The 19,998-nt window shown below is 40.6% G+C and overlaps 2 protein-coding genes across 7 annotated transcripts; both read right to left on the reverse strand.

Annotated features, from left to right (window-relative positions):
• Positions 1-531: 531 nt before the first annotated feature.
• On the reverse strand, positions 532-6,892 carry LOC106613939 (gastrula zinc finger protein XlCGF17.1). Of its 3 annotated transcripts, XM_014216781.2 has the most exons (6): positions 6,816-6,892; positions 5,377-5,456; positions 5,031-5,234; positions 4,717-4,938; positions 2,579-2,699; positions 532-2,422 (listed from the first exon to the last, which is right to left on the reverse strand). In XM_014216781.2, the coding sequence occupies exons 2-6, from the start codon at positions 5,425-5,427 to the stop codon at positions 1,158-1,160; spliced, it is 1,863 nt and encodes a 620-aa protein (XP_014072256.2). In that variant the 5' UTR covers positions 5,428-5,456; positions 6,816-6,892; the 3' UTR covers positions 532-1,157. The 3 variants fall into 3 exon arrangements, with proteins under 3 accessions (XP_014072256.2, XP_045543557.1, XP_045543558.1); XM_045687602.1 differs by lacking the exon at positions 532-2,422 and having other exon boundaries at positions 2,579-2,668; XM_045687601.1 differs by lacking the exons at positions 5,031-5,234; positions 5,377-5,456; positions 6,816-6,892 and having other exon boundaries at positions 2,579-2,668; positions 4,717-4,851.
• Positions 6,891-18,940, reverse strand: LOC106613941 (oocyte zinc finger protein XlCOF8.4). Of its 4 annotated transcripts, none has more exons than XM_014216783.2 (7): positions 18,689-18,757; positions 16,215-16,255; positions 15,357-15,430; positions 15,024-15,221; positions 13,306-13,548; positions 7,941-8,061; positions 6,891-7,682 (listed from the first exon to the last, which is right to left on the reverse strand). In XM_014216783.2, exons 2-7 carry the CDS (start codon positions 16,231-16,233, stop codon positions 7,339-7,341), a joined length of 999 nt encoding a protein of 332 aa, XP_014072258.2. In that variant the 5' UTR covers positions 16,234-16,255; positions 18,689-18,757; the 3' UTR covers positions 6,891-7,338. The 4 variants fall into 4 exon arrangements, with proteins under 4 accessions (XP_014072258.2, XP_045543561.1, XP_045543559.1 ...); XM_045687605.1 differs by lacking the exon at positions 18,689-18,757 and adding an exon at positions 17,825-17,929; XM_045687603.1 differs by lacking the exon at positions 18,689-18,757 and adding an exon at positions 16,819-17,170.
• Positions 18,941-19,998: the final 1,058 nt, after the last annotated feature.

Raw genomic sequence — 19,998 nt, forward strand, 5'->3', positions numbered from 1 at the left:
ACCCGGTAAGAGAATGACATCCTGGGTCCCTGATTTGTACTACACAGAAATGCATAATTATATATTTGAATGTCATTCTATTCATGATGATGTAGCCTAAATAGTTAGAGGTAAAAATTAGGTATGCTCTCATCAAAGGTCATGTCATCTTATGGACCTTTGAAAGGGTAATAGATTGTATTTATTTTTTTTACTCACAAAGCATTAACCTACATTTTCTTCTCTTAGTCTATTGTGTTTTTCAGAATTTGTCAGTGGCATGGTGACACCTGTGAATAATACATCTGAGTGAAAAGACGGACAATTGAATGAATCTTTATTACAACACTACTATCAATATATTTACCCTCAATTGATTCATCCCTTCAAGAACTGCATTTGAAACATACAACTATGTGTTCTTCCTTGCCAATCAATGAACCGAAGTCAAACGCTTTCAAATAGAGGTGGATTAGAAATGTCCAAAGAGGGACAGATCCACAAAGATATCCCAGCTACATTTTATTATAACAGAACACACACAGACAAACAGACACTCTTAGCTTTTATTTGACACCCAACTTGATGCTCGTATGAACTTCACATGTTGGTCCACATGGGTCTTTAGACAGTTTCAAACATACATAGCTAGCTACTCTCTTTGTTATACCGTACTAGCACCCTATTTGAAACGACTAGTAACGCTATGTGGAATTGCCCTAATTTATTCTATCTGGCAAACATAAGGCTTGTATAGTCAGCTACACACCCAATTTGTCCTCAAATGGCTTTATAAAGCTCATGTTTAAATATATATATATATATATATATACACACAGAAATATCTTTACCTTTAGCTAGTTACATGGATGATTTTCAGGAGTATCGGAGAGTCAGCTAATATTATTCTGGTTGCACATACATAATCTCGAAAAGTAGAAAGTACCACTCCGTGTAAAAATACTTTCCTATTTTACTGCCACCTAATGGGCATACATGAAAGTGAATTCTACTCCCCTACAGTCATCAGAGAACAAAAAGGCCTGTCTCTTAAATGATTTTGAACTAGAGATAAATGTACCAAGAAGAACAGACTTATAATGAGATGGCATTATAGTACATTATTATATCATTCGTAATATGTTATTTATTCCCATCCTCTGACAGCACACTAAATATCATATCTGTACTTCTACAGATGGGGGTGCATTACAATTTTGCTCTGTCTTCATACAGAATCGTTGGTGACGTTTTAAGTTCCCATCATGGTTGAACCCTTTCCCACAGTTAGCGCAGACCACTGTTTTGGTTCTATTGTGAATGAGGAGATGGGTTTTCAGGTGAGCCGCTCTGAAGAAACTCTTGTCACACTGAGTGCAATGAAACGTCTTCTTCCCTGTGTGGCTCTGCTGGTGGCGTTTAAAGTTCCCCCTTAGGCTAAAGCTCTGTCCACACTCAGAGCAGTGATAAGGCCTCTCTCCGCTGTGTGTCCGTTGGTGGTACGTCAATTCCCATTTTCTACCGAAACATTTTTCACATTGGGGGCAACTAAACGGTTTCTCCCCTGTATGTGTCAACTGATGTCTTCTGAGATCTCTGGAAAAGCCGAAACATTTGTCACAATGAGAGCACTGATAAGGCTTAGGCTTTTCTACTTTGTGTGTTTTCTGGTGTGCATTGAAGGCTTCCAGCTGGCCGGAGGACTTCTTACACTCGTGGACATCATAGGACCTCTGTCCAGTGTGGGTCTCCCTTGTATGTGTCAACTGATGTCTCTTAAGATCTCTGGAAAAGGCAAAACTTTTGTCACACTGAGAGCACCGATAAGGCTTTTCTCCTGTATGGGTTTTCTGGTGTGCTTTTAGAGTTTCCGTCCGGTAGAATGACTTCTTACACCTGAGGCAATCATACGGCCTCTCTTCAGTGTGGGTCATTTGATGTCTTTTTAGATGGGCTGGTCTTCTGTATTCATTTCCACACTGAGAGCATTTATATGGTCTCTCTCCTGTGTGGCTCTTTTCATGGCTAGTCAGTTGGGTTTGAAATCTGTATCCTTTTCCACACTGAACGCATGTATATGGTCTCTCTACTGTGGGGATCATTTCATAGCTGGTCAAATGGGTTTGTCTTCGTAATCCTTTCCTACATCTGTGTTTTTTGAGTGAATCAGCGAAGACGTAGTTATTCCCACAGTCTGCACAATGATATGGTTTCTCTCCTGTGTGACTCTTCTGATGTGTTTTCATAACATATTTATTGGAGAAGCTCTTGCCACATTGTGGGCACGTGGCTTTGGTTGCTATGATTTTCCGAAACTTTAGCAGATTGATGTACTCTTCAGGGTGGGCCCTCTTGATGTGCCCGTGAAAAAAGCGTTCTATGGTGAAACCGAGCGTACAATGAGGGCATGGGTAGAAGGAGGAGGACTCCTTTTTAGAGTCACCTAAAGGACAGGATAAAAACATCAAATGAACTACAGTTTTATTTCATTATAGAGCTATAGTTATTGAGAAATGAAACGTGTCACGTGTTATGTACATGTAACACATTATTATATCTCTACACCATAACTGCAATCCACCCCACCAATGGTACTCACTGAAATCAGCAGCATTAGCTTTCTCATCTGTATCTAGTGTCGTCCCTGGATCAAATGATGTCTTGCTGCAATCTTCAATCTTCAATCCTCCTGAAACGTCATGCTCATTGTTTTCACAGTCCTTTGAAGCAGAAATGAGGCGGGTATTCAGTCAGAAAGTCAGTTACAGTATTTTCAAGAATTGGCGGAATACTAACTAGGCCCAGCACTCAAGCTAGTAGCGGCTCAAGAAAGCTATGCTTGTGTTTGTGAAATCTTAACTTAATTATGAAGCTATAGGCTTACATTTAGACATTGTCACCATTCCTATACCTGGCCTACTTCTTGTATATGTCAGTAGCCCACTCCAAATGCAGTCACATAGTGTCAGAAAGAATGAAGGTTGAAAGCTAGGTTTGTGGTTTGGGGTACACAGCTTTTAATAGGTACAGTGAGGGAAAAAAGTATTTGATCCCCTGCTGATTTTGTACGTTTGCCCACTGACAAAGAAATGATCAGTCTATAATTTTAATGGTAGGTTGATTTGAACAGTGAGAGACAGAATAACAACAAAAGAATCCAGAAAAACGCATGACAAAAATGGTATGAATTGATTAGCATTTTAATGAGGGAAATAAGTATTTGACCCCCTCTCAATCAGAAAGATTTCTGGCTCTCAGGTGTCTTTTATACAGGTAACGAGCTGAGATTAGGAGCACACTCTTAAAGGGAGTGCTCCTAATCTCAGCTTGTTACCTGTATAAAAGACACCTGTCCACAGAAGCAATCAATCAGAATCCAAACTCTCCACCATGGCCAAGAACAAAGAGCTCTCCAAGGATGTCAGGGACAAGATTGTAGACCTACACAAGGCTGGAATGGGCTACAAGACCATCGCCAATCAGCTTGGTGAGAAGGTGACAACAGTTGGTGCGATTATTCGCAAATGGAAGAAACACAAAAGAACTGTCCATCTCCCCCGGCCTGGGGTTCCATGCAAGATCTCACCTCGTGGCGTTGCAATGATCATGAGAACGGTGAGGAATCAGCCCAGAACTACACGAGAGGATCTTGTCAATGATCTCAAGGCAGCTGGGACCATAGTCACCAAGAAAACAATTGGTAACACACTACGCCGTGAAGGACTGAAATCCTGCAGCGCCCGCAAGGTCCCACTGCTCAAGAAAGCACATATACATGCCCGTCTGAAGTTTGCCAATGAACATCTGAATGATTCAGAGGACAACTGGGTGAAAGTGTTGTGGTCAGATGAGACCAAAATGGAGCTCTTTGGCTTCAACTCAACTCGCCATGTTTGGAGGAGGAGGAATGTTGCCTATGACCCCAAGAACACCATCCCCACCGTCAAACATGGAGGTGGAAACATTATGCTTTGGGGGTGTTTTTCTGCTAAAGGGAGAGGACAACTTCACCGCATCAAAGGGACAATGGACAGGGCCATGTATCGTCAAATCTTGGGTGAGAACCTCCTTCCCTCAGCCAGGGCATTGAAAATGGGTCGTGGATGGGTATTCCAGCATGACAATGACCCAAAACACACGGCCAAGGCAACAAAGGAGTGGCTCAAGAAGAGTGGCCTAGCCAGTCTCCAGACCTTAATCCCATAGAAAATCTGTGGAGGGAGCTGAAGGTTCGAGTTGCCAAACGTCAGCCTCGAAACCTTAATGACTTGGAGAAGATCTGCAAAGAGGAGTGGGACAAAATCCCTCCTGAGATGTGTGCAAACCTGGTGGCCAACTACAAGAAACATCTGACCTCTGAGTGCCAACAAGGGTTTTGCCACCAAGTACTAAGTCATGTTTTGCAGAGGGGTCAAATACTTATTTCCCTCATTAAAATGCAAATCAATTCATAACATTTTTGACATGCATTGTTCTGGATTTTTTTGTTGTTATTCTGTCTCTCACTGTTCAAATAAACCTACCATTAAAATTATAGACTGATCATTTCTTTGTCAGTGGGCAAACGTACAAAATCAGCAGGGGATCAAATACTTTTTTTCCCTCACTGTAAGGTGCAGAACGGTCAAAACAACTAGGAATGAAGACACCTTTAGTTTGAACCTACAAGAAGCTAACCCTACAAAACATATCAAAGTGTGTATTTCACTAAGTACGTTATTAAATGCTTGAACTCACCCGCACATTATCACTTTCCATCTCACTGTCCTCTGTATCCGAGCATGATGATGATGTTTCCAACGGTTCCCAAGGCACTGGCACTTTCACAACATCCTCATCTTCTGACTTCAACCAGTCTTCATTCTCTTCTTCCTTCACTGTAATTGAGGCAACTTCATCTACTGGCAAAAGGGAGCATTCTTCAGACTCCTCTTTGACTGGGACTGGAGAAGGCAGCACCTGACAGAGAAAACATCCTTCATTCAGCATCATCATTCTAACAATAACTCTGGGCCTCGTAAATGGGCTTGCAGTGTTAAGGAGGCACTTACCTTTACTTTGAGGTAAGTCATGCTTTTATGTCCACCCTCTTGCTCTGTGACTCCATGGATGTCTGAAAGTGGATTAAAGGAGGTATCTTGTTCATCAGGGTCCTCATTTTGACAAACCTGGGACGTTTCAACTCCTAACGACACAGCTGAAATCTGGAGTTCATCAGCTTCCTCTTTGACCTGCCTCCAATGCAGTGAGTGATCCTAGAACAGACCATGGTTGGTGTTAGAAGATTAACATCTATTTGACCATTAAAACTTGTTAATGAATAGCCGCTCGTTTTAGATATTGTATAATGAAATTGCTTCTCATTTTGAAGAATGCATGAAGTGTGGGTTAACCTACAAAAAGCTCTTCTGGCTGACCACTGCTTTCACATCTCCCATATTGATCCATCTTCAGCAGATGATGAACAGACTCGTGACCTGTCAATAACAAAACAACCCACCCAAATGTTTAGTTAGATCACAAGGATCAACAAAGCCCATATGAAAGTCAACAATGACACCAATGTTGATGGTAGCTAAAGGGCAATTTCACAATAACAGAATTATACTGAGTCAGACGTTTCACTTTAAATGTATGTCAAACAAAAACAATTCACTGCAAAGTTTAAGTACATTTTCAGAGGGCATTGTTAAAAGTAGTAATTGTGCATAGATTGGTATGGTTTATTAAAGAACTGTGCAGATGCCAAGTTTAGTAACAGAATGACGGTAAGAATGACGGCATTTTCCAAAAACGTAAATATCTGCTCCAAATTATAATTCAAAGATGTCTGCAGAAAGAATGGGCAGTCAGCAATATCAACTTTAGTTTGAAAAACAACCTTTGGTTATCAAACTACATTAAGTGAAGTGAATTAACACACGGTAACATAATTATGGTAATGGAATGACATCATTGGTCCCTGATTTGTACTCCACAGAAATCAATAATTATGAGTTTGAATGTCATTATATTCATGATGATGTAACCTGAATAGTTACAGAGGTAGAAATATGTAATATATGCTATCAACAAGGTAATTTCTTCTTTTAGCAATGTGTTTCTAAACTTTAAAGGTAAATTACAAAACACAACATACATGTTCTGTATTTTAGCCTGTGATTTAAAACACATTCCGTTAAGTATTTTTCTTTGACCTCATAATTCCACTTGTCTTTTAGTCTTTGTATCTTCATTGCTTTTCAGCATTTGTCAGTGGCATGGTGACAATCTGTGAATAATACATTTGAGCGGAATGACTGACAGACAATTGAATGAATCTTTATTACAACACTAATGTTAGTATGAATATGTTTACAATCAATTAATTCACCCCTTCAAGAACTGCATTCGAGAAAGAACACACAACTGTAATTGTTCCTCGCTTGCTAATACGAGAACCTCATTAAGTCAAACGCTTTCAAGTGGAGGTGGATTCGAAAAGTCCAAAGCGGGATAGCTAGCTAGCTAGTTAGATCCACAATGATTTCCCAGCTGAATTTGATAATAAAGTACGACAGACACGCACTCTTAGCTTTCATTTTACATGCTCCTATGAACTACACACGTTGGTCCTAATGGGTCCTTCAAAATACCTAGTCTTCAAACATCTATGGCTACTCTTTGTTATACCGGTACTGTACTGGTACGTAGAACTGCCCTAAAGCATACTAGCTAACGTTAGCTAGCTAAAGTTATGTTATAGCTCGCAAACAGATAGATTGTATAGTTAGCTACAAACCCAACTTGTCACCAAAAGGCAATAAAGCTCATATAAACAAGGAAAATATATTTACCTGCTTGCTAGTTACATAGACATATCTAAATCTCAGGGAATATTATTAAGGTTGCACATACGGAAACTCGGAAAGACCAATTTGAAAATATTTTATTTTCCTTTAAAAATGTATTTTACTGCCACCTGCTGGGCATACATTTACATGAATCCTACTACCATGAATCCTACGTCAGAAAAGGAAAAGGCCTGTCTTGAATGATTTACATTTTCAACTAGACCAATGTACCAATAACATACTTAATTAGGTGGCAGTGTATTACATCAGTTACATTATTATATATTTATAATATGTTTTTTTTATTGCAATCCTCTGACACCTACTCACTAAAGATAATATATGTACTTCTTCCGTTACAACTTTACTCGGTCTTTACACAGAATCGTTGGTGACATTTTAAGTTACGTCCTGATTGAATCATTTCCCCCCACAGGGCATTTAAATGGTCCCTCTCCTGTATGGATCATTTCATGGCTGGTCAGACTCGTTCGTCCGCTGAATCCTTTGCCACACTCAAGAGCATTTATATGCTCTCCCCAGCGTGAGTCCATCTGTGTCTTTTAAGTGCATCAGCGTAGACAAAGCTCTTCCCACAGTCTGCACAGTGATAGGATTTCTTCCCTGCATGAGTCCTCTGATGCGTTTGCATAACATATTTATTGGTGAAGCTCTTGCCACATTGCGGGCATGTGGCTGGGGTCACCCGTAAACTCCCTCTTTTATAGGCTTTGATTTTCCCAGTCTTCAGCATTTCAATGTAATCTTTAGGGTGGTCCCTCTTCAGGTGCCCAAGGAAAAAGCGTTCTATGGTGAAGCCGATTGCACAATGGGGGCAGGGGTAGAAGGAGGACCCCCCTTCAAAGCCACCTACAGGAAAGTGAGAAGAACATCAAATGAACTCAAGTTCTACTCCATTAGAGCCATTCCACTGGGCACACACTGGTTGAATCAATGTTGTTTCCACGTCATTTCAATGGAATGACGTTGAACCAACGTGGAATAGATGTTGAATTGATGTTTGTGCCCAGTGAGCTAGTTAATGAGCAATGAAACATTTGTCATTTACATGTAACACATTATTATATCTAGACAATAACTGCAACCCACCCCACCAATGGTACTCACTGAAATCAACAGCATTAGCTTTCTCATCTCTATCTGGTACCGTCCCTGGATCCAATGATGTTCTGCTGCAATCTTTAATCTTCACTCCTCTTGAAACATCACGCTCATGGTTGTCACAGTCCTTTGAAGCAGAGATGAGGGGGGATTCAGTTCAGTCATAAAGTCAGTTCCCACTGGGCACACGTCGTCATTTCAAGGTGGAATTATTTATAATATTTGGTTGAGACGTTGATCAATGAAAGTTTAACCTTTATTCACCCGCTCAAAAAGACAGCCAGAAGTTTGTTGAATTCCCAATGTGTTATCACTATACTTTCAAACATCTAAAAGAACAATTGAATTCCAATAGAATAACAATGTCAGATTTTTGGTTTAGTTGTCATCTACACTGAGTATACATCCACCTCTGGCCTGCTCGCCTCCCTACCTCTGAGGAAGCACAGTTCCCGCTCAGCCCAGTCAAAACTGTTCGCTGCTCTGGCACCCCAATGGTGGAACAAGCTCCCTCACGACGCCAGGACAGCGGAGTCAATCACCACCTTCCGGAGACACCTGAAACCCCACCTCTTTAAGGAATACCTAGGATAGGATAAAGTAATCCTTCTAACCCCCCCCCCTTAAAAGATTTAGATGCACTATTGTAAAGTGGTTGTTCCACTGGAAATTATAAGGTGAATGCACCAATTTGTAAGTCGCTCTGGATAAGAGCGTCTGCTAAATGACTTAAATGTAAATGTAAATGTAAGACATTAAGAACACCTGCTCTTTCCATGACATGTGGGCCATTCAGAGGGTGAATGGGCAAGACAAAAAATGTAAGTGCCTTTGAACTGGGTATGGTAGTAGGTGCCAGGTGCACCGGTTTGTGTCAAGAACTTGGCCACGACTGCACGGCCAGGCACGACTCCAACACCATCATTAAGTTTGCTGACGACACAACAGTGGTAGGCCTGATCACCGACAACAATGAAACGGCCTATAGGGAGGTTTTCGGAGAACTGACAGTGTTGTGTGAGGACAACAACCTCTCCCTCAATGTGAGCAAGACTAAGGAGCTGATCGTGGACTCCAGGAAAAGGCGGGCCAAACACGCCCCCATTAACAGCGACAAGGCTGTAGTTGAGCGGGTCGAGACTTTCAAGTTCCTTGGTGTCCACATCACAAATGAACTACCATGGTCCAAACACGCCAAGACAGTCGTGAAGAGGGCACGACAAAGCCTATTCCCCCTCAGGAGACTGAAAAGATTTGGCATGGGTTCTCAGATCCTCAAAAGGTTCTACAGCTGCACCATCGAGAGCATCCTGACCGGTTGCATCACCGTCTGGTATGGCAACTGCTCGGCATCTGACCGTAAGGCGCTACAGAGGGTAGTGCGAACGGCCCAGCACATCACTGGGGCAAAGCTTCCTGCCATCCAGGACCTATATAATAGGCGGTGTCAGAGGAAAGCCCATAAAATTGTCAGAGACTCCAGTCACCCAAGTAAGTTATAGACTTTTCTCTGCTACCGCATGACAAGCGGTAACGGAGCGCCAAGTCTTGGGCCAAAAGGCTCTTCAACAGCTTCTACCCCCAAGCCATAAGACCGCTGAACAATTCATAAAATCGCCACTGGACAATTTACATTGACCCCCCCCCCCTCCTTTTGTACACTGCTGCTACTTGCTGTTTGTTACCTATGCATAGTCACTTCGCCCCAACAAGCATGTACAGATTACCTCAACTAGCCTGTACCCCCGCACACTGACTCGGTACCGGTGTTCCTGTATATAGCCTCATTATTGTTACTTTTTATTATTACTTTTTATTTTAGTCTACTTGGTAAATATTTGCTTCTCCTTGAACTGCACTGTTGGTTAAGAGCTTGTAAGTAAGCATTTCACGGTAAAGTCTACACTTGTTGTATTCGGCGCATGTGACAAATAAAGTTTGATTTGAGAACTGCAATGCTGCTGGTTCTCTCATGCTCAACAGTTTCCCTTATTTATTAAGAATGGTCCACCACCCAAAGGACATCCAGCCAACCTAAGAACTGGGGCAAGCATTGGAGTCAACATTGGCCAGCATCCCTGTGGAACGCTTTCGACATCTTGTAGATTCCATGCCCCGACGAATTGAGGCTATTGAGGGCAAAAGTGTGGGGGGATGCAACTAAATATTAGGAAGGTGTTCCTGTTTGGTATACTCAGTGTAAATGTGTTATCAGTGTGCTTTCAGGCATTTAAAAGCACAGCAAAGTTCAAATGGGAATACAATGTCAGATATTTTGTATTTATAAAACAACTTAATGTGTTATCACTGTGCTTTATCTAATAGCACAACCAAATGACCTGGATTGCAGTTAGAGATTACATTAAAAGTACATAATGCAATAAATTCTGTTCTGAGATTCTGTGCAGATTATTATAGCAATTGTGAAGATCTCCAGACCTGCAGCCTTTGCATGCTATCTTGAACATGCACGCTTTCTATGATTCCATAAGACATTTATAGTTACCGTAACCTCAAAATATGGCCATGGATGTGTTACTCATTTTAAGTTTCAATAAATACTATTACATTAGCTTGTAAGATAAAGAAAATAGCCTAAACTTAAAGTTATTACGAAAGTCATATTGAATTGTGTGTGGTTGACAACGCAATCAAATATCAACATTGGATGTGGGTACGCAGACCCATGAGCCACTGCGGCCACTCATGATGAGTTCCGTCTTTTTGTGGCCCCCACCCCATCAAAGTTTCCCAGAAGCCGTGCTACTGACGGAATTTAATTTTTTTTTTTTAAATGTAGATGTGTCACTCATAATACCCCATAATGTCAAATTAATAATGATTTAATTAATATTGAAAAGCAGAGATATCGCGAGTCAACAAGTGTTCAACCCCTTTCTTGAGGCAAGCCTAAATAAGTTCAGGCGTAAAAATGTGCTGAACCAGTCACATAATACGTTGCATTGACTCATTCTGTGTGCAATAGTGTTCAACCACAAAGGGAGGTTTTCCAATGCCTTGCAAAGGGAACCTATTGGCAGATGGGTAAAATGTTTAAATAAAGCCGACATTGAATATCCCTTTGAGCATGGTGAAGTTCTTCTTTATACTTTGGCTGGTGTATCAATACACCCAGTCACTACAAAGATACAGGCGTCCTTCCAACTCAGTTGCCGGAGAGGAAGGAAACCACTCAGGGATTACACCATGAGCCCAATGGTGAGTTTAATGGCTGTGATAGGAGATAACTGTTGATGGATCAACAACATTGTCTGTGCTGCCATCCTGTTAGAAGCTAACAGATCATTTTATTACAATGGTTAAGATGGATTTTCATTGTGTTCCATGGTGTTAGTCGCCCCCTAGTGGAGCTTTCTGGTACTTAGAAAGACTGTACGCAAACAGGAAGTAGAGAATTCGTTCTGCACGCATAGAAACAGCTAAAAACAACGCTACGGTGCAGGTCTTTCAGTGTAGCTATTTCTTGTCACGCTTCAGCCTCGGAAAATATTTGTTTGTAAGTTCGATTCAAGCATTTAGCTAGTGATGATAATCTTGTTATTGATAGAATTGTTTACATATCAATGTTGGTTGGTTGCATTTACTCACACAAATTGCAATGCCTTTCATGTATGCCGTCAGCTGTATTACTTTGCCCGTGCGTCATGTAAACGAATTGTAAAACATACAATACTGAGGTTTTGTTACTGTTTCTAGTGTAATATGCTTTGTTATTCTACAGAGATGGCTGTACATTAGAGTAATGAAAGGAGTTAGCCAATTACCATATGAGTAACAATTAGCTATATGGTTGGCGTCATGCCAGATGCATGATACCTTGGCACGTGCTTTGTATTTTCATGCAACTTCAACTTGAAAGGTATAATGTACAGCTACAATATGTCGATTTGAATACTAAAGTATATTCTTTTCTGTATTTTGCAGTTTCACAACATAAACGTTTTCAATATATTCATTCAAGAAAAGTCACGCCTTGGGAGTTTTATTGAAGACTTAGTTGTTAGCTATCTGTCTAGTTTTGCATGGGAACGCAATTCAAGGGCAGAATATTGTCATTTAGCTTAGTATTGCTTAGTAGCCTGTACAGAATACAAATATTCCAAAACATGCATCCTTTTTGAAATAATGCACAAAAGTAAAACTGCCAAAAATGTGGCAAAGAAATGTACTTCACGGCAATGAAAACAAAGTGTTATGCTTGGGGGAAATCCAACAACATCACCGAGTACCACTCTTCATATATTCAAGCATGGTGGTGGCTGCATTATGTTATGGGTATGATTGTCATCGGCAAGGACTAGGGAGATTTGTAGGATAAAAAGGAAACTGAATAGAGCCAAGCTCAGGCAAGAACAACAAAAAAGTATGCTTTCCAACAGACACTGGGAAACAAATGCACCTTTCAGCAGGACAATAACCTAAAATAACCTAAGGCCAAATCTACACTGGAGTTGCTTACCAAGACGACATTGAATGTTCCAGAGTGGCGTAGTTACAGTTTTGACTTCAAATTGGCTTGAAAAATAGATGGCAAGACTTAAATGGCTGTCTAGCAAAGATCAACAACCAACTTGTCAGAGCTTGAATAATAAAAAAAAATAATGTGCAAATATTGTACAATCCAGGTGTTTAAAGCTCTTAGACTTACCCAGAAAGACTCACAGCTGTATTCGCTGCACATGTGATTCTAACATGTATTGACTCAAGGGTGTGAATACTTATGTAAATGAGACATTTCTGTATTTCATGTTAAATAAATTTGCTAAAATTTCTTAAAACATGTTTTCACTTTGTCATTATGGGGTATTATGTGTAGAGTGGTGAGAGAAAAAAATAATTTGAATAAATGTTGAATTCAGGTGGTAACAACAAAATGTGGAATAAGTCAAAGGGAATTAATACTTTCTGAAGCCACGTCACAATACGTTGCCAAATTGCATTGATTCAACAAGTTTTTTGCCCAGTGGGCTACCTTTAAGAATTGGCTGAATACTAACTAGGCCCAGCACTCAAGCTAGTAGCTGCTCAAGAAAGCTATGCTTTGTGTTTGTGAAATCTTAACTTTATTATGAAGCTATATGCTTAAATTTAGACATTGTCGCCACACCTATACCTGGCCTACTTCTTGTATATGTCTGTAGCCCACTCCATATGCAGTCACATAGTGGCAGAAAGAATGAAGACTGAAAGCTAGATTTGTGGTACACAGCGTATAATAGGTAGGGTGCAGAATGGTGAAAACAACTAGTGGAATGAATTAACTTTTAGTATGGCCCTACAAGAAGATAACCCTACAAAACATCTCAAAGTGTGTATTTCACGCAGTACGTTATTAAATGCTTGAACTCACCTGCACATTATCACTTTCCATCTCACTGTCCTCTGTATCCTCTGTATCGGAGCATGATGATGATGATGTTGTTTCCAACGGTTCCCAAGGCACTGACACTTTCACAACATCCTCATCTCCTGACTTCAACCAGTCTTCATCCTCTTCCTTCTTCACTGTAAATAGGGCAACTTCCTCTTCATCTACTGGCAGAAGGGAGCATTCTTCAGACTCCTCTTTGACTGGGACTGGAGAAGGCAGCACCTGACAGAGAAAACAAAGTACCAGTCACAAGTTTGGACACACCTACTCATTCCAGGGTTTCTCTTTATTTTTACTATTTTCTACATTGTAGAATAGTAGTGAAGACATCAAAACTATGAAATAACACATATGGAATCAGGTAGTAACCCAAAAAAGTTACATCAAAATATATTTTATATTTAATATTCTTCAAAGTAGCCACCCTTTGCCTTGACAGCTTCGCACACACTTGGCATTCTCTCAACCAGCTTTATAAAGGTAGTCACCTCTAATGCATTTCAATTAAAAAGGTGTGCCTTGTTAAAAGTTAATTTGTGGAATTTCTTTCCTTCTTAATGCATTTGAGCCAATCAGTTGTGTTGTGACAAGGTAGGGGTGGTATACAGAAGACAGCCCTATTTGGCAAAAGACCAAGTCCAAATTATGGCAAGAACAGCTCAAATAAGCAAAGAGAAACGACAGTCCATCATTACTTTAAGACATGAAGGTCAGTCAATCCGAAAAATGTCAAGAACTTTGAAAGTTTCTTCAAGTGCAGTCGCAAAAACCATCAAGAGCTATGATGAAAAACTGTCTCTCATGGGACCGCCGTCACAGGTAAGGAAGACCCAGAGTTACCTCTGCTGCAGAGGATAAGTTAATTAGAGCCTCAGAAATTGCAGCCCAAATTAATTGCTTCACAGAGCTCAATTAAGAGACATCTGAACAGTTAATATAGAGATTCATGGCCGAATTGCTTCAAAGAAACCACTACTAAAGGACACCAATGAGAAGAAGAGTTGCTTGGGCCAAAAAACACGAGCAATGGACATTAGACCGGTGGAAATCTGTCCTTTGGTCTGATGAGTCCAAATTTGAGATTTTTGGTTCCAACCGCTGTGTCTTCGTGAGACGCAGAGTAGATGAACGGATGATCTCTGCATGTGTGGTTCATGGAGCATGGAGGAGGTGGTGTGATGGTGCTTTGCTGGTGACACTGTCAGTGATTTATTTTGAATTAAATGCACACTTAAGCAGCATGGCTACCACAGCATTCTACAGCGATACACCATCCCATCTGGTTTGTGCTTAGTGGGACTATCATTTATTTTTCAATAGGACAATGACCCAAAACACACCTTCAAGCTGGGTAAGAGCTATTTGACCAGGAAGGAGAGTGATTGAGTGCTGCATCAGATGACCTGGCCTCCACAATCACCCGATCTCAACCCAATTGAGATGGTTTGGGATGAGTTGGACCGCAGACTGAAGGAAAAGCAGCCAACAGGTGCTCAGCATACTCCTTCAAGACTATTGGAAAAGCATTCCAGGTGAAACTGGTTGAGAGAATGCCAAGAGTTTGCAAAGCTGTTATCAAAGCAAAGGGTGGCTACTTTGAAACCATTGAATGAGTAGGTGTCCAAACTTTTGACTGGCACTGTAATTCTAACACCTCTGGGCCTTGTAAGTGGGCTTGCAGTGTTACAGATACTTACCTTTAGATGTGTCATGCCTTTATGTCCACACTCCTGCTCTGTGACTCCATGTATGTCTAAAACTGTGTCAAAGGAAGGCTCTTGTTCATCGGGGTCCTCCTTTTGACAAACCTGGGATGTTTCAACTCCTAACGACACAGCTGAAATCGGACATTCTTCAGCCTCCTCTTTAACCTCACTCCAATGCAGTGAGTGATCCTAGAACAGACCATGGTTGGTGTTAGAAGAATAAACTAAATTTGACCAATAAAACTCGTTCATGGATAGCCGATTAGTTTAATGTAAAACTAAATATTATATAATTTTGAAGAACGAATAAAAATGTGGGTTAACTTCTTCTGGCTGATCACTGCTTTCACATCTCCCATATTGATCCATCTTCATTAGATGATGAACAGACTCGTGACCTGTCAATAACAAAACAAACCCCCAAATGTTGAGTTAGATCAATTAGGATTAAGTACCTTGTCGGCTCTGGGATTCAAACTAGTGATTTTTCAGTTTCTGGCCCAACGCTCTTAACCACTAAGCTACCTTCCCCTGATGTTAGCTTAAGGGCAATTCCAAAGTAACAGAATTATGCTCAGACACATATCTTTCTATGTATGCCAAAAAACAATTAATTGCGAAGTTTAAGTAAATGTGTTTTGTTAACATTTCCAGTGGACATTGTTAAAAGTAGTCCTTGAGTATAGAACGGTATGGTTTGTAAAAGAACTGTGCAGATGCAGTTTGGTAACAGAATGAAGTTTTCCAAAAAAACATAAATATCTGCTCCAAATTATAATGCAAAGATGTCTGCAGAAAGAATGGGCAGTCAGCAATATCAACTTTAGTTTGAAAAACAACCTTTGGTTATCAAACTACACTAAGTGAAGTGAATTAAACACACAGTAACAGAACTATGGTAATGGAATGACATCATGGGCCCGGATTTGTACTCCACAGAAATGAATAATTAAGGATTTGAATGTCATTATATTCATGATGATGTAGCCTGAATAGTTACACAGGTGGAAATGTAATTTATGCTCTCACGGTAATAGTGTATTCTTTTACCAATTTGTATGGACATTTGAAAGGGTAAATGACAAAAAACTCACAACACAAGGAACATACTTTGAACAAAGAAAATGTATTCTGTTTTAAGTTTCTCTTTGACCTCATTACTTCCCTTCTTTAGTCTTTTACCTTTTTTGCTTTTCAGCATTTGTCAGTGGCATGGAGACAATCTGTGAATAAAACATTTGAGTGGAATGACTGATGGACATTTGAATTAATCTTTATTACAACACTACTAGTATCAAGATGTTTACAATCAATTAATTCACCCCTTGAAAACAACTGCATTTGCTAAATCAAACACACACACACGTGTGTTCCTCCCCCAGCCAATCAGTGACCGTCTTCAAAGTTTCTGTACAAAACACTTTCAAGTGGATATGGATTCAAAATTCCAAAGAGGGATAGATCCACTATGATATCACAGCTGCATTTGATTATGAATGACCAAACCTGTAGCTTTCATTTGACACCCAATATGACATGCTCCTAAGAACTACTATACGTTGGTCCTAATGTAGCTCTAGAAAACCCGAGGCAGCATTCTGCCTTCTCCCTAGAGTTTTCAGCGGTCAGCTTCACCCACGCCTGGATCCATGTGAACTACAATCCCGACGCTGTTTTAATGTTTACAAACATCAATAATCATCACTTATGATACGGGTTTCTAAACATTTGGCCTTTATCTTTGATATCAGCGAGAAAGAATGTTTCAAATTAAAAATATACTTACTGTAACAGATTTGCACAGATCCATACACTGTGTGTGCCTCCAGTTGACAAACTACACTTCCTCCCCAGCTACGCTTAGCCCAGGCTTTCCCAAATTCATTTAGTTTTTTGCCCTAGCACTACACAGCTGATTCAAACAATCAACTAATAATCAAGCTTTGGGGCCTGGTCCGGCGGTGAGCAACATGTTGTGCGCCTCAGACTCGTTGAAGTATAAATCTTTATCCAAATCAAGGTTAATGATCGCTGTTCTGATGTTCAGAAGCTCTTTTCGGTCATAGGAAATGGAGAAAACAATGGCTGCTATCCAATCCAGCGCCATTCTCTCAATGTTTGATAGAGAAGTTAAAATCCTGTGCAACTTAAAATCCAATGCAAGTTATCACAGAGCTATGGCTAATTTAGGTTCCAAATTTCCACCCTGTTAGGATTATGTACCTAACAGGTTGGAAAATGGACCCAAAAAGTATATATACACAAAAAGCTTATTTCTCTCCAGTTTTGGGCGCAAAATGTGTTTACATGCCAGTTTGTGAGTATTTCTCCTTTGCCAAGATAATCCATCCACCTGACATTCGTGGAATATCAGGAAGCTGATTAAACAGCATAATCAGGGGACAATAAAAACCCACTAAAATGTGTCGTTTTGTCACAACACAATGCCACAGATGTCTCAAGTTCTGAGGGAGTGTGCAATTGTCATGGTGAGTGCAGGAATGTGCACCAGAGCAGTTGCTAGAGAATTTAATGTTAATGTCGCTACCCTAAGCCACCTCCAAAGTAGTTTTCGAGAATATGGCAGTGCGTCCAAACGGCCTCACAAACGCAGAGCACGTGTAACCACGCCAGCCCAGGACCTCCACACCCGGCTTCTTCATCTGCGGGATCATCTGAGACCAGCCACCCGGACAGCTGATGAAACAGTGGGTTTGCACAAACAAAGAATTTCTGCACAAACTGTCAGAAACCGTATCAGGGAAGCTCATCTGCGTGCTCGTCGTCCTCACCTGGGTTTTGACCAAACTGCAGTTCGGAGTTGTAACTGACTTCAGTGGGCAAACGCTCACATTTGATGGCCACTACCACGTTGTAGAAGTGCGCTCTTCATGGTGGGGTTATGGTATGCGCAAGCATAAGCTATGGACAACAAACACAATTGCATTTTAATCGATGGCAATTTGAATGCAGACATACCGTGATGAGATCCTGAGGCTCATTGTCGCGCAAGGCTCTGTACACAATTCCTGGATGTTGAAAATGTCCCGGTTTTCCATGGCCTGCATACTCACCATCATTTCACCCATTGAGCATGTTTGGGATGCTTTGGACGTGTGCGACAGCGTGTTCCAGTTCCCGACAATATTCAGCCACTTAGCACAGCCATTGAAGAGGAGTGGGACAACATTCCACAAACAGCCTGATCAACTCTATGCGAATGAGATGTGTTGTGCTGCATGAGGCAAATGGTGGTCACACCAGACATTGACTGGTTCTGATCCACGCCTCTACCTTTTTTTGGTAGGTATTTTTGACCAACAAATGCATAGCTGTATTCCCAGGCATGTATAATCCATTGATTAGGGCCTAATGTATTTATTTATATTGACTGATTACCTTATTAACTGTAACTCAGTAAAATCTTTGACATTTTTGCATGTTGCGTTTATTTATATTTCTGTATACTAGTACGTGGAATTGCCCAAAAGCTAACGTTGGCTTGTAGCTAGATAGCTATCTATTATATTCTAGCTAGATAATCAGCTTCTATTTGGCAAAATGATGGCTTGTACAGCTAGCTACACAACCAACTTGTCATCAAATGGCAATAAAGTTCATATATGTTTAGTATATATATATATATATGTATTTACCTGTAACATGGATGTTTTCAGAAGTATCCGAGACTCGGGGAATATTATTGCGGTTGCACATACGGAAACTCGAAAAGACCAAAATACCAGAATTTGAAAATATATTCCTTGCTGATACGATCTTCAACCCTCTTGGAACGTCATGCTCCTTTGAAGCAGAGACTAGGGGGGATTCAGTTCAGTCAAAAAATAACCTTCATTAATTGGCTGAATACTATCTAGGCCTGCATTTTGCACTGACTATGCACACTGACTGGACTCTACCCACACATACTTACGCTGACATGCCAACACACAATCTACAAGAGACTGCTGAGGGGAGTCATAATAATGCCCAGAACGATGTAAATGGAATGACATCAAACACCTGGAAACCATGTTTGATGTATTTGATACCATTCCACTGATTCTGCTCCATTCATTACCACGAGCCCGTTCTCCCCAATTAAGGTGACACCAACCTCCTGTGTCACGCATGCATATTGACGCCACACAGTTTCACTTATGCTGTGTTAGGGTTGAACTGGCTATTTGTTTGCATAACCTATATAATATACCGGGGAAGCTATGCTACAATATTAAGTATATAAACTACGGATAAGTCAACTGCTGAAGACAAGAACTACACCAGGCGACAGGAAGTGCGTCACGAGGCTGGGGCCAGCCTGCACGCCGACGTTAGGATGAGCAAGTTTAAACGATGCTCATCCTCCCTCTGACAGGCCAGCATTGAGCAGGAACTATCTCTGTCAGAGTATATAAGGGAGAACAAAAGGATGTGACGCTCTCTTCTCTGTCTGCCCTGCGTGGTGTCACAGTGAGACCGTATATATACGAACAACATATTTACCATTCAAGTGTTTGCAATAATTAAAGAACAAAGAAAACTTGAGTTACTCTTTGCTAAATAATTTGTTCTAATACCAGATTCGAATTGACGTGACCCGACAGCTGCTACTCTGTTTGTTAAGCTGAACAACAATATAAACGCAACATGCAACAATTTCTAAGATTTTACTGAGTTACAATTCATAGAAGGAAATCAGCCTGTTTTATTGAATTAATTAGGCCATAATAATGGATTTCACATGACTGGGCAATGGGTGCAGCCATGGTGGGCCTAGGAGGGCGTAGGCTCCCACTTGGGAGTACTGAACAAAAATATAAAAGCAACATGTAAAGGGTTGGTTTCATGATGTGAAATAAAAGATCCCAGAAATTGTCCATACGCACAAAAGGCTTATTTCTTTCCAATTTTGTGCACAAATTTGTTTACATCCCTGTTAGTGAGCATTTCTCCTTTGCCAAGA

Source organism: Salmo salar, chromosome ssa10, assembly GCF_905237065.1.
Source record: "Salmo salar chromosome ssa10, Ssal_v3.1, whole genome shotgun sequence".
In the NCBI taxonomy this organism is placed as follows: domain Eukaryota; kingdom Metazoa; phylum Chordata; class Actinopteri; order Salmoniformes; family Salmonidae; genus Salmo; species Salmo salar.